Source organism: Chiroxiphia lanceolata, chromosome 1, assembly GCF_009829145.1.
Source record: "Chiroxiphia lanceolata isolate bChiLan1 chromosome 1, bChiLan1.pri, whole genome shotgun sequence".
Classification (NCBI taxonomy): domain Eukaryota; kingdom Metazoa; phylum Chordata; class Aves; order Passeriformes; family Pipridae; genus Chiroxiphia; species Chiroxiphia lanceolata.
This window is the reverse complement of record NC_045637.1, coordinates 155,363,038-155,377,052: the sequence shown is the minus strand read 5'-3', so window position 1 is coordinate 155,377,052 and position 14,015 is coordinate 155,363,038. Positions and strand designations below refer to the sequence as shown.

The following is a 14,015-nucleotide window of genomic DNA, read 5'->3' as shown; positions in this document are numbered from 1 at the left end:
TAGCCGCCGCACACGAACATGCGGCTGCCGAGCGCGGCCGCGCCGTGGCGGCACCGCTTGTTGAGCATGTTGGACACGGCGTGCCAGGACGAGGTGTGCGGGTTGTAGTACTCCACCTGCGGGCAGGGAGGGCGCGGAGAGTCAGGGAGAGCGGCTTGGGAAACGCCCGGGGAATATTCCCCCACGCTGCTGAGGCACCACCGCCAATCCTCCGGGAGTTTTGGGTGTCTCGTGATAAGAGACTGAGGGGTTGGAGCGTGTCCAGGGAAGGGAATGGAGCTGGGAAGGGGCTGGAGTAGCAGGAGCGGCTGAGGGAGCTGGGGGGGCTCAGCCTGGAGCAAAGGAGGCTCAGGGGGGACCTTCTGGTTCTGCAACCCCCTGACAGGAGGGGGGAGCCAGGGGTTGTTGGGCTCTGCTCCCAGGGAACAAGGGACAGGAGGAGAGGGAACGGTCTCCAGCTGTGCCAGGGGAGGTTTAGGTTGGATGTCGGGAAAAGTACTTCCTGGAAAAGGCTGTCCAGCCCTGGCATAGTGGTGGAGTCCCCACCCCTGGAGGGATTTCAAAGCCCTGTGGATGTGGTACTTGGGGACATGGGTCAGGGGTGGCCTTGGCAGTGTCCGGGAATGGTTGGGCTGGACAGTCCAAGAGGGCTTTTCCAACCTCAAGCTGAGGAGTTCCCAGGATCCCAGCCTTACACTGTTGAAGATCTGCAGCCCGTCGTGCCCTCCCGACACGTAGATCCGGCCCTCGAAGACGGTGACTCCGGCGGCGCTGCGGTTGGAGCTCATGGGGGTCACTGCTGTCCACCTTGGAGGGACAGGGCAGAGGTCAGGGACAGCCCCAGAGACTATTCCACGATTTTCTAGGACTGGCTTCCACCAACTCTCCTTTCACCGCCCCTTATTTAAACCACTCTCACAGCCCAGATGCCCTGCGGTGCCCACGGCACACGGGCACAGAACTCATAGAAAAGCTGTAGGATGTGGAAGGCTCTTACTTGTTTGTCTCTGGAGAGTAGGACTCCACGGAGTTGAGGGATGAGTTCCCATCGTATCCACCGCACACGTAGATCTGCCCATCCAGCACCACCGTTCCCATGGCGCTGCAAGGAACGGCAGGACCCCGTGAGAAGGCTGGAGGTGCTGCCACACTGACCCCAACACAGCCTGCCTGGCCCCTGTGCCATCGCCTCTGTCATCCCAAAGAACCTCCTTTACCCTGGATTCACTTCCAAATGGCTCAGTCCCACCTAAGCCGGGAGTCTCACAGGTTGTGAGCACTGCTGTGAGCACCTCAAATCCTGGGGGCAGTTCTGGCTCCCTCATGACAAAAAGGACATGGAGGGGCTGGAGTGTGTGCAGGGAAGGGAACGGAGCTGGGGAAGGGGCTGGAGCAGCAGGAGTGGCTGAGGGAGCTGAAGAAAAGTAGGCTCAGGGGGGACCTTCTAGCTCGCTGTAATTCCCAGGAAGGAAGTTGGAGCTGGGGGGGGGTGAGTTGGACTCTGTTCCCAGGGAACAAGGGACAGGAGGAGAGGAAATGGCCTCAAGTTGTGCCAGGGGAGGGTCATGTTGGATACTGGGACAATTTCTTCCTGGAAAGGGCTGCCCAGCCCTGGCACAGCTGCCCAGGGCAGCGGTGGAGTCCCCATCACTGGAGGGATTTCAAAGCCCTGAGGATGTGGCACTTGGGTCTTAACACCTCTCCTTCTCCGTCACTGCCGTGACATACCCACGGAATTTTGTTGAGCTGCCTCTCACCGACAAGCAGCACCCAAAATCAGCACGAGCATCCCAAAACCAGCCGAGCAAATCCCACCTGCTTCCACGCTGCTCCACTCCCTCCTCTCCCACACACAAACTCCTCGTCGGTGGCCACCACCCCCCAGCACTCCAGCCTCGCTTTTCCCTGCTGTTCCGAAGGCCCCTCCCCAGGGAGCTGCACGTACCTCCTCTTGCTGTTCATACTTTCCACTTTGGACCAGGAATCCGTCTCTGGATTGTAGACCTCCACGGTGCTGAGCCTGAGCTGGCCGTCGTAGCCGCCGATGGCGTAGAGGAGCCCGTTGACCACGGCGACCCCGACGCGGCTCCGCGCCGTCGTCATGGGCTGGCACTTCTCCCACCGGTTGGCAATGGGATCAAACACCTCCACCACGTTCAGGGAGTCGCCTGCGTAGAAATTTGCTACTCAAATTAAAAGAGGGAGAGCTGGTGAAGCCCTGGGAACCCGAGGGAACCCCTGGTTTTCTTTGGGAAAACACCTGGGCTCTGCTAGGATGGGATGGCATCCAGAGGGACCTGGTCTAGTGGAAGGTGTCCCTGCCCATGCCATGGGGTGGGATTGCATGATCCTTAAGGTCCCTTCCAACCCAAACCATTCTGGGATTCTGTGCCCTGTCCTGGGCCCTCACATCCTATTCCAGCCTATCTGCTCCCACAGAGCCAAGGCAGAGGCATTTCCCAGTCACTTCCCAGCTCTCCCCTACAGATGCTGCTCTGAACAATTCCCACAAAACACACTCCAGTACTCCAAAAGATCGTGGAACACTTCCCAGCTTTCCTGTGCTCTGCACCAGGAGCCTCAACGAGTCCCAGGCTGTGGAAGTGGCACCTCCGGTGCCCTCCAAGGGGCAGCAGAGACCTGCAGTCCCATCTGTGCTGTCGCTGCTTCACGTTTCCCTGAACACTTTCTGTTCCCTTTTTACACCATGGTCTGGTCCCTGTGAATATGTGGTGACTGCACATGTGATCCCACAATCCCAACAACATCCCAGAGACACCTCCAGGTCCTCCTTGGAGTTCCAGGCAAGGACATACCAAGAATACGTCCTAAATAAACCTAACCAGGACAGGATGTGAGTTGGAAGACGTTAAGCTACAGGCACACCTTGGGCATTCCACTGGAAGGGCCGGGAGGAGGAACCGCTCAACGCTCCAACCTGAGGGAATTTCCCCATCCCGTGGTCCTTCCCAGCTCCCCGTGGCCTTTCCACTGCAAGGTACCTGCCGAGTTCAGCCCTCCCACGGCGTAGATCAGCCCTGCTATGGACGTGCAGCACCGGGGGCGCGTCTTGAACGCCGGGAGGTGCGGTCGGCGCTCCGGCATGAGGTGGTAATCCTTGGCTTCGTCCACCAGATCCCTGGAATCCAGTGAGTCAGGAGTTAAAGAGGAGCTCTGACTGCCTGGAGGCAGAGGTAGATTTAAGCCTCTGTGACCCCATGCCCCAGGCTCACCTGCATTTGTGGCAGCAGCGCACCAGGTCGTCCTGCTGGACGCGGTCCGTGAGGAATTGCGGCCGGCACAGCGGGAGGCGGATCTTGGAGAGGAGCTCGGGCAGGAAGGACTCCCTCTGGTCTCGGTCGTACCGGATCCAGGCTAAGGCAGCTTCAAACACCTTGGGAGAGAGGGGTGGGAAGTTGGGAGTTTTGGGGTTTGCTGCTGGCGCCACTTGATTGATGGAAAAAGAAATGGCATGGAATTGTAGGATCCTGGAGTGGTTTGGGATGGAAGGGACCCTAAGGATCACCCAGTGCCACCCCCTGCCATGGGCAGGGACAATTTCCACCAGCCCAGGTTGCTCCAAGCCCCACCTAACCTGTCCTTGGACTCTTCCAGGGATCCAGGGGCAGCCACAGGTCCTCTGGGAAATCCATTCCAGTCCCTCCCCACCCTCACAGCCAACAATTCCTTCCCAATATCCCATCTATCCCTGCCCTCTGGCAGTGGGAAGCCATTCCCTGTATCCTGTCCCTCCATCCCTTGTCCCCAGTCCCTCTCCAGCTCTCCTGGAGCCCCTTTAGGCACTGGAAGGGGCTCTCAGCTCTCCCTGGAGCCTTCTCTTCTCCAGGTGAACACCCCCAGCATTCCCAGTCTGGCTCCATAGAGGTTTTTTCTCCACCTCCAACTTATCCTGCAACAATCCCAGGGGATTGTACATTTAACACAAGTGTTTGCAGGGAGTTGAAGGAGCTGTGAAGAGAATTTTGGCAGAGGAGGTGGGACAGAAGCAAAATCCTGTTTATTTACTGAGAAAAACCAGCAAACTGGGAAAGGAGAAAGGGAATGCTGCTGTTCCATGAAAAACCAGGAGACAGGTTCGATGACAGGGATCCATCTGTTCACTTTTTCTCCATTCTCCCCTTCTTCCCTCACTTTTCTTCTTTTTTTCTGTATTTTTCTCTTTCTGACCCAATTTTTTCATCACTTCCCCATTTTTCCACATTTTTTTGCTCTTCATTGACTTTCTTTCCTTAATTCTTCCCAGTTTTCCTCATTTTTCTTATTTTTTCTGCTTTTCTCTCCACTTTTCCCTTTACTTTCTATTTTCCCTTTATTTTCAACTTTTCTCAGTTTGCTTTCCCCTGGTTTTCTCCCTTTATCCTTCATTTTCTCTGTTTTTCCCAATCTGGCTTCTTTTTTCGCCCAATCTTTTCCTTTTCTTCCCACGTTATCCCTTTATTCCCGTTTTTCCTGCTTCGTTCCCGTTTTTCCCCATTTTTCCCGCTTGCCCGTTCTCCCCTCCCCTTTCTTCCCACTTTTCCTCCTGTTCTCCCTCTTTCTATTTTCCCGCCGTTTGCTTTTCCCGCATTGTCTTTCCTTGATATTTTTTGTTTGTTTTTCCATTTTGTCGGTTCTGTTCCCGTTTTTCCGCTTTATTTTCATTTTCCCCTTTTTTTCCCCTCATTCTTCCCTTTTTTTTCCCCCCCTTCACTTCCACCATAGCTCTGTTTACCACCTCCTATTTTTCCCCACTGTCTTCTCCTCATCTTCATTCAGACCAGGAACAGGATCATTCCCATTCCCATTCCCACTCCCAAGCCAAACCCTGCTCCGGGGACACACCTGCTCTTCAGACTTCACGTTGAGCTCGTCCCTGGAAACGAGCTCCAGGACGTCCTCGAAGGGCAGGGCCAGGAACTCCTCGGACATGGAGACCTCCACGAAGTGCTGGTGGATGAAGCTGTTGGCAGCGTCGTAGAGCACCGCGCACATCATGGTCTCGGCGAACTGCCGCACCCCCAGGCAGTTCTTGGGATGGAGCCTGGGAAAAGCGGGGACAGGAGGGCAAGAGGAATGTCAGTTTAGCGGAAGAGAAGCTGTGGCTGCCCCGTTCCTGGAAGTGTTCCAGGCTGGATGAGGCTTGGAGCAAGCTGGGCTGGTGGAAGGTGTCCCTGCCCGTGGCAGGGGGTGGCACTGGATGATCCTTAAGGTTCCTTTCCAAGCCAAACCATTCCATGACTCCATGAAGCAAGACAAGCAGGTTCCAGCTCCCTGAACTGACCCCCACGGAGATCTCCAGGTGAATCCATGGCAGAGTCAGAGGATGGGAAACACAACCTAAAAATGTTCCCTCAGCCCTGCCAAGGAGGCACTGGACAGACCCAGGTGGCTCTGGGGCAGCCACAGCTTCTCTGGGAAATCCATTCCAGCCCCTCCCCACACTCACAGCCAACAATTCCTGCCCACTATCCCATCTCTCCCTGCCCTCTGGCAGTGGGAAGCCATTCCCTGTGTCCTGTCCCCCCATCCCTTGTCCCCAGTCCCTCTCCAGCTCTCCTGGAGCCCCTTCAGGCCCTGCAAGGGGCTCTCAGCTCTCCCTGGAGCCTTCTCTTCTCCAGGGGAACCCCCCCAGCTCTCCCAGCCTGGCTCCAGAGCAGAGGGGCTCCAGCCCTGGCAGCATCTCCGGGGCCTCCTCTGGACTCTCTCCAGCAGCTCCACGTCCTCCTGCTGTTGGGAGGGACTCTCACATGAGGATGACTCCAAGGGCTCCCACAGATCTTGGTTACAACAGAGCTGCCCAAAAATGTCCCAAATCTCAATTCCACTTTAGGTGGAGAGCTCGGTGTCCATGTCCCAGCTCTCTGGGATGGGGAGAATCCTCTACTTTTCCTGTTACTACCCAAATTCACAGCTGGGCACTCAAATCCAGGAGCTCACTTAGGACACCTGGCTGCTCCTGGGAGAATTTTGGTGGCCAATCCCTGTATTTGGTTGGTGTATTTAATGTCACTCCATAGAATTCACTGAGCAGCTGCAGGGAAGCCAAGCTGGGGAAACTAAATCCGTCAGACTCCCTGGCACGGGTGGAGAATCCATGTGGTGCATTTCCAAAGAATATCCCAGCTTTCCATTTCCAGCTCATGCTGCTGGAACAGTCTCCCAGCCAAACACCAGTGGGGAAATCAAAAAACCTGGGAGCAATTTAAGGCTCTGCCACAGTTTCCTGTGCAGCTCCTGGGCTGAGGCACTTTGTTCCCTCCCTTGAACACTGACAGCAGCAGGAAGGGCAATTCCTGCCTGGATGGGTTCTTAGAAAGGGAATGATTCCCTCCATTCTGCTTGGAATATCAATTCCTTTGGCTGGCCAAGGTCTTTTATTGTGTCTCAGCACCTCATAAGCCTGATAAGTTATTTTATAGGGAATGAGAATGACAGGAAAAGGGGGAATGGCTTTAAGCTGAAAGAGGATAAATTTAGATGGGATGTTGGGAAGGAATTCCTGGCTGGGAGGGTGGGGAGGGACAGGCACAGGTTGCCCAGAGAAGCTGTGGCTGCCCCTGGATCCCTGGAAGTGTCCGAGGCCAGGTTGGAGCAACCTGGGCCAGTGGAAGGTGTCCCTGCCCATGGCAGGGGGTGGCACTGGATGAGCTTTAAGGTCCCTCTCAACCCAATTTGTGATTCTATAATTCCACAAATGACAACTTTTGGGATCCAAACACCTCCTCATCCCACTGGCAGGGGACATCCCGGCCCTCCCACGCCAGACACAGGTGACTAAAGCCTTGCTGCTGTTGGGGAGCAGCCAAACCCCCCTCAAGAGACCCTCCCTCCCCCTTACCTTTCCCTAAGGAATGTACAACAGGCATCCTTGATGTTCTGGAGCTGCAGGAAACTGGCCCCCATGAGCAGGGACTGCACGTTCTGCTGGTCGATGGCCAGGTGCCCGTTGTAGGCGAAGTTGATCAGAGCCTCCAGCGCACTGAAAACCGGGAGAAAGGGCGGGAATGCCACTGGAGCAGGTCCAGAGGAGGGCAACAAGGCTGGGGAAGGGACTGGAGCACAAGTGCTGTGAGGAGAGGCTGAGGGAGCTGGGGCTGTTCAGCCTGGAGAAGAGGAGGCTCAGGGGAGACCTCCTCACTCTCTGCAACTCCCTGACAGGAGGGGGGAGCCAGGGGGGGTTGGTCTCTTTTCCCACCCAACCATCAGCAAGACAAGAGGGCTCGGGCTTCAGCTGTGCCAGGGGAGGTTTAGGTTGGATATTGGGAAGAATTTCTTTGCAGAGAGGGTGCTCAGCCATTGGAATGGGCTGCCCAGGGAAGGGGTGGATTCTCCATCCCTGGAGGTTTTTAAGATCAGACTGGATGTGGCATCAGTGCCATGGGCTGGGAACCACAGCGGGGTTGGATCAAGGGTTGGACTGGATGATCTCTGAGGTCCCTTCCAACCCAGCTGATTCTCTGATTCTGTGGATTCCAGCTGGGATGGGGCTCTACCCACAGCACAGGGTTTGCTGGGATCACCCGTGGGTGTCCCTGGGATGTCACCTGGGGTCCATGCCCTGCATGACGATCTCCTCCTGCTTGCACTCCATCATGTCGTTGGTGAACATGGCGTGGAAGTACGGGATGGACGCCGCCAGCACGATCCGGTGGGCGCTGAACTTGTGGTCCCCCACCTGGAACGGGGAAAAGGGGCAGGAGGAGGGATCAGCAGGGACCGGCACCGCCCACTGCCGAGGTTCCCAGCGGCACAGCTCCACGGGATCCAAGGATTCCAGGCAGGTCTTTGCTCCCATTAGTTCTCCCTGTTGGTTCAGCGCCTTTTTCCCTAATTTCCATGGCAATCTGACTCATCCCACTCCATGGCCATCGGAGATTTTTTCCCCTTACTTAAGCAAAATGTTCCCATTGGAGCTCTGTTTTATGGGACAAACCAGCTGGCACAGCAGGTTCTCTGCATTCCAGGTTCTCCAAGGATTCCTTCTCCTCTACAAAACCCTTCAGTCCCCTTTCATCTCCAAATGCTGTTTGGATTGAGGATTTCCATGGTTCCCAACAGTGCCTTCCCTCTCCCTCTGGGCCTCTGGTTTGCACACCCAGCAAACACAAACTTCCTGGGAGTTTACAAAGCAAAATTCCTGCCAGATGGAAAAAAAAAAAAAGAGGCCCTTTTGGAGAGCCTTGTCTTTGCCCTGGGCAGCCCTGAATCCCTGCCCCAGCTTCCTCTGTGCCTGGAATATGCTGCACCAATCCTGCTGTCCTGGATTCTGCAGAATTCCTAATTCCCAGAGCAAAATCAGAAGTGAAATGGTAGGGACTGTTAGAGCTCATGGAAAAAGCCCCTCACAGATACTTGTATGTGACTTTGCAGGGATAAAGGTGTGGATCAATCCCTTCCCCTAATCCAAAACCACGGGGAAAACGTCCCAGAGGCTCCAAGAACTGAGAGCTGGGCCCCAAATAGGTGCAAAATCACCATCAGCTTCCCTGTGTGCACACAGTGGGATGGGGAATGTCTGGGAAAAGGAGTCAGGAGTGCTTGGATGGGCAAAGGAGCCCGTGGTCCATGAGGGGATGGAGTTCAGGGTCACGATCCCTGGCTCTGGTTAGGAAGGAATGTTGGTGGAGCAGATTCCCCACCCTGGCCAGAGCTTCAAAAATACTAAAATACCCCAAATTTAATGAGAAAGGCCCAGGAAAGAAGCAATTCCAGAAGCTGAGCGTTCCTGGGAGCTGCCAGAACCTCCCTGTGCCCATGGGATTTTCATTCCCTCCCTCACTCCCAGGTGAGCACACCTGGGAATTCTGCTCCTGGTCACCTCTCCATGTCCCGGCGCTGCTCACGGTAAAGAAGGACACTCAGGTGCTGGAGGGGTTTTTTTTTTGGGAATTCTCAGTGGGGGAAAGGTTTCCATGGGACCAGGCCCAGCCTGGCTGACCACGGTGACAAACTTGGCCCGTCCACATTCCACATTCCACATTCCATCCCCCAGGAACACCCGACCTGCTCCGCCAGCTCCGGCACTTCCCGCTCCATTCCTTCCCCAGGGATGAAGCCATTCCAGCAGCAGCTGCTCCCGGCCCAGCCCACTGATGGGAAGAATAAACAGTGGGAAAAACTGGCAACACCATCAAAGTAGGTCTTATTAATACACCTTCATCCTGCTGGGAAAGCCCTTCCCAGGTGTCTCGAACATCCCAAAACCCAGAAAAACTCCATTTTTTTCTTGGCTATTCCTGAAAGGTGAAGGGAAAAGGTCTCCAATCTCTAAAATTCCAAAAGATATCCCAGTGCCTGGAAGGAATTCGCTCCAACTGGTTTGTTTGGATGAGTGTTCCCATCCAGAGTGTGCAAGAAAAACAACATTTTCCTGGACTTTCATTTCAACTCCGAGCACAAGTTGCCAAAAATTCCAACTGTTCCAACCCCATTTTATCTTTTTAATGAATAAAAATGGTGTTAAAATTAAACAGGCAACTCTTAAAGTGAAACACCTGCTTCAAATGCATCCAGTGACCCTTGAGATATATCCAAAATTATTCCAGGGGGCAGTTCTGGGGTCTCCAGTACAGGACACTGAGGGGCTGGAGCGTGTCCAGGGAAGGGAAGGGAGCTGGGAAGGGGCTGGAGCAGCAGGAGGGGCTGAGGGAGCTGGGGGGGCTCAGCCTGGAGCAAGGGAGGCTCAGGGGGGACCTTCTGGCTCTGCAACCCCCTGACAGGAGGGGGGAGCTGGGGGGGGTCGGGCTCTGCTCCCAGGGAACAAGGGACAGGAGGAGAGGGAACGGCCTCAGGCTGTGCCAGGGGAGGGTCAGGTTGGATATGGGGAAAATAATTTCATGGAAAGGGTTGGAACACATTGGCACAGCTGCCCAGGGCAGGGGTGGAGTCCCCACCCCTGGAGGGGTTTCAAAGCCCTGTGGATGTGGCACTTGGGGACATGGGCAGTGGTGGCCTTGGCAGTGCTGGGGGATGGTTGGACTTGCTGATCACAGAGGGCTTTTCCAACCTAACCCATTCCATGATTCCATGCTCCAAGTCCCAACACAAGAGATGTCAGTGCTGTCCAAGGGCTGAGGGTTCCCCCACGCTCCAGTTCCAGGGATGCAGCGCCCTGATCTCATCCCAAACAGCCTCATTATCCCTAACACACCTGGGCATTGCAAAAGCCAACATCCACAGTCATCCTGCAAGATTCCTGATGGGATAATGAGAGCTGCACCATCCCTCATGTCTGGAGCACCACCCTTTTGGGTGGTCCTGCACTGGGAATGATCCCTGGGAGCAGCGAGATCCACGGAGCTGCACCAGCAAAGAGCTAGGGAATATTTCCTGGCTGTGGACAAGACAAAACCTGGGATTCCTTCTTTTTGGAACCTGCTCCTGTAAAGCTTGAGGGCCCTCAGGGAGATGGATAAATTGGGATCTCTGCTCCAAAGCCATCGTTACGGTCATTCCATCAGCACTGGATGGCAAATCCCAAAGGAGCAACTCCATTTCTTGCTGCAGGCAAAGGACAAGTTTTTCCTGGAGAAAATGGGAAACACTTCCAAGGGTGAGCACACAGAATGTGTCCACTCGGCTCATCCTCGTGTCTTCTGCTTCCAGAGTGCTCCCTGTCTCTAGAGCCAAAGGATCTCCCTTCCCAGGACCAAATAAACACACCTTCCCACCTGATGGATCCAGGCTGGAATCACCCAAGTCTAAGGAGAAAGTGGGAAAGAGCTCATCCTCCTCCTGATATCATTCCAGGATGTTCTGTTTTACACTGGATAATTTTAGCTCCCTTTCTTTTAAGGGAAAGGATGCTGCTTCCCAGGAAAAAGGAACTGTGCAAGCATCCTTCCAGACCCCAGGAGCCACAGAATTCCCTCCCGACACGTCTCCAAAGGAATGTGCTCCCGGACACCCCCACAGCACAAATGTTAACAAGTTCCTGGGAACAGGGAGCCTTTCTCCAGGGAAATGGTGTAGGTGGAAGAAAGGCATCTATTGTTTTCCTGATGTCACCACCCTGCAGAGCTGAGGAGTCTGGAGTTTTTGGCAGCAAAGACCTCCAACATTCCCCAAAATCATCTTCTCTCCGTGACGTTGGCACCGGAGTCTCCGAGAGGCCAAAGCAGAAGGGGAGCTGTGTCCAACCCATCCCAGCACAGTTCTGCTGGGAGAGGTCATGGATTGCACCTGGATCAGGCAATTCCAAGCACAAATCCAGGCTGGATGGAGAATGAGAAGAGACTGGAGGGGAAGGGTTTGGGGGTGTTGGTGGATGAGAAGGCTCTAGGGAGAGCTGAGAGCCCCTTGCAGGGCCTGAAGGGGCTCCAGGAGAGCTGGAGAGGGACTGGGGACAAGGGATGGGGGGACAGGACACAGGGAATGGCTTCCCACTGCCAGATGGGATATTGGGAGGGAATTCCTGGCTGGGAGGGTGGGGAGGCCCTGGCACAGGTTTCCCAGAGAAGCTGTGGCTGCCCCTGGATCCCTGGAAGTGTCCAAGGCCAGGCTGGAGCAAGCTGGGCTAGTGGAAGGTGTCCCTGCCCATGGCAGGGGGTGGAATGGGATGATCCTTAAGGTCCCTTCTAACCCAAACCATCCCAAGATTCCATGATAATGTCACCAATGGCTTTGAAGCAGAAATCACATCCCCTTTGCACGTCCAACAAACCCAAATTCCCAGGGAATTCCCTGTCAACTCAGAGGATCTGAACTGCTCTGCTGAATCCCAGACCCTCCATGTCCTACAGGGACAGGGAGCATCCTGAGGGGATCAGCTCCAGCCCTGCTCCTGCAAGGACAGCACAAAGACATTTCATGGAGTCCCAGAAGCAGAAATCCTCCCGGTTTCCGTAAGGGAAGAGCTGGTGGCAGCTCTTCCAACACATCCTGTCACAATCCAAACCAGCTCCCGACTGCTGCATGGCAAGACTGGAGTCAGATCCTTAACCTGCAGCTCTCCTGCCTTGCAGATCTCCCAGCTCCTCCAACCAAACAGATATCCTCTCCCCTTCCCAGCTGGTTTTCCTGGAGGATCTCCCAGACACGCTCCAAGATCTGCGGAGCAGCCAAGCACTGGGAGGATGAAGGAGCTGGAATCAGGCAGGCAGCCCGAGCTGCCTGGAATTCCACTGATCCAGAGGCTCCTCCACTTCTGTGTCAGCTCTCGGGGGTGCAACTGCTCCAGTCTGGGGGGTCTGCTTTGGAAAACAGCCTGCTTTGGGAAAACTGGGATGAGAAGGGAAGAGAAGCCAAGAGGACTGTCACCTGTCAGTGACAGGACTGCACATGGAACAAATAATACAGCCTCTCCAGAGCTTGGAATTACTTCAATTTTCCAGGTCTGGATTGTATTTTAAGAGACTTTTCTATTTGGTCTTGGGATTAGTCATGGAAAAATGGCATTGGAGCAATTCAGGACCGAGGGAGGAGCTGCGGCAACAAGAGGGGCTCCCATTAACTCCGCTCTCCGAGGATTTGGAAAGGCACAAACCTTCTCTCTTCCAACAGTTTGGCCAAGATTCCTGGAGGTGCCAGCCTGGCACTTGGACCTTCCTCCTCTGGCTCCGAGCAGGCAAGCAGGAGCAGGAGCTATAAATAGGATATTATTCATTTTATTCCCCCTAAATTTGTCAGCGAAGAACAGGATGAATATTCCTTTGCCTGTTTGACCGTGGTTCATTCCACAGGATTCCAGCAGGATGTGTCCCCAGGGAGCACTTGTACCTTGGCCTGAGGCAGGGACAGCAAATCCCAGCAAACAGAGCTGGGATTTGCTCAGGCAGTTTCCATCCTGGCAGGATATTTGTCTTCCCAAAACAATCCTCGAGAAGAACACGGACACTGAGGGGCTTCTTCCCTGCCATGGAACAGCAGGTCAGGATCTCCAGATCAGGGAATAACATCCCTAACACCTCCAGGAGAGCTGGAGAGGGAGCTGGGACAAGGGATGGAGGGACAGGACACAGGGAATGGCTTCAAACTCCCAGAGGGCAGGGTTAGGTGGGATATTGGGCAGGAATTCCTGGCTGGGAGGGTGGGGAGGCCCTGGCACAGGTTGCCCAGAGAAGTTGTGGCTGCCCCTGGATCCCTGGAAGTGTCCAAGGACAGGTTGGAGCAACCTGGGCTGGTGGAAGGTGTCCCTGCCCATGGCAGGGGTGGCACTGGATGATCCTTCAGGTCCCTTCCATCCCAAACCAGTCTGGGATTCACACCAATACACACTTTAATCCTAAAAAACCCAGTGCTCTCCATCCCAAACCAGTTTTGCCACAGAATTCCCTCAGGTTCCAGCACAGGCTATCCCAAAGACACCCTGTGGAAGGTACAACCACTTCCAAGGCGGATCACCACCCTCAGTCCCTCTTCCCAGCAGGCTCCAGCTGATCCATAGGGATGCAGCAGCCCCCTATATCCATGGGGTGCTCCCTATCCCACATCCTGCCTCCATGACAGGCACAACCCTCTCCAGCTCCTCTCCCTGAAAAGTTTCAGGATGAGTAGGCTGGGAAGCACCTTCCCACTTAATTAAACTTCAGAGTTAATTCTGGAATGACTCAACATTGCTCCCACCCCACAGACTCCTCCGAGTTTGGAATCCTGAGGGATTCCAGCAACTCCTGCCTGGCTCTCCGAGCCCTCCCAGCCAGGGACCCAATCCTGAGGATTTTCCACGGCTATGGATTATTTCTTTGATGTAGGAAAGTGGATGTTCCTAAAAGAGAAAGGATTCCAAGGGAAAGGAATCTTCTCCCGTGGGTGGGAGCAGTTTGATCCATAAACCTGCACCAACCCCACCCACAGGCCCTCACAGACTCCCCCACCAGGGCTTGGGGAGGTCCAAGACCCTTTGACACCCCACTGAGGGGGTTTGGGGGGGTCTCAGCACCACCTCTCTCCACTGCCAAACCCATGGGAAGGGGGGACCCTCAGCTCCCCCTCCTACCCATGCAAGAGAGTGTCAGCCACCCCCTTATCCACCACGAAGGGGGCTCCAGGGGACTCCAGCTGCCTCATTCCCTCTG

At 54.9% G+C, this 14,015-nt stretch overlaps 1 protein-coding gene across 1 annotated transcript; it reads right to left on the bottom strand.

Moving 5' to 3' along the window:
- Positions 1-141: 141 nt before the first annotated feature.
- KLHL18 (kelch like family member 18) lies at positions 142-9,036 on the bottom strand. The gene is made up of 10 exons (XM_032691480.1): positions 9,004-9,036; positions 7,545-7,675; positions 6,839-6,979; positions 4,843-5,041; positions 3,234-3,394; positions 3,003-3,139; positions 1,946-2,183; positions 998-1,102; positions 696-807; positions 142-186 (listed from the first exon to the last, which is right to left on the bottom strand). The coding sequence occupies exons 1-10, from the start codon at positions 9,034-9,036 to the stop codon at positions 142-144; spliced, it is 1,302 nt and encodes a 433-aa protein (XP_032547371.1).
- Positions 9,037-14,015: the final 4,979 nt, after the last annotated feature.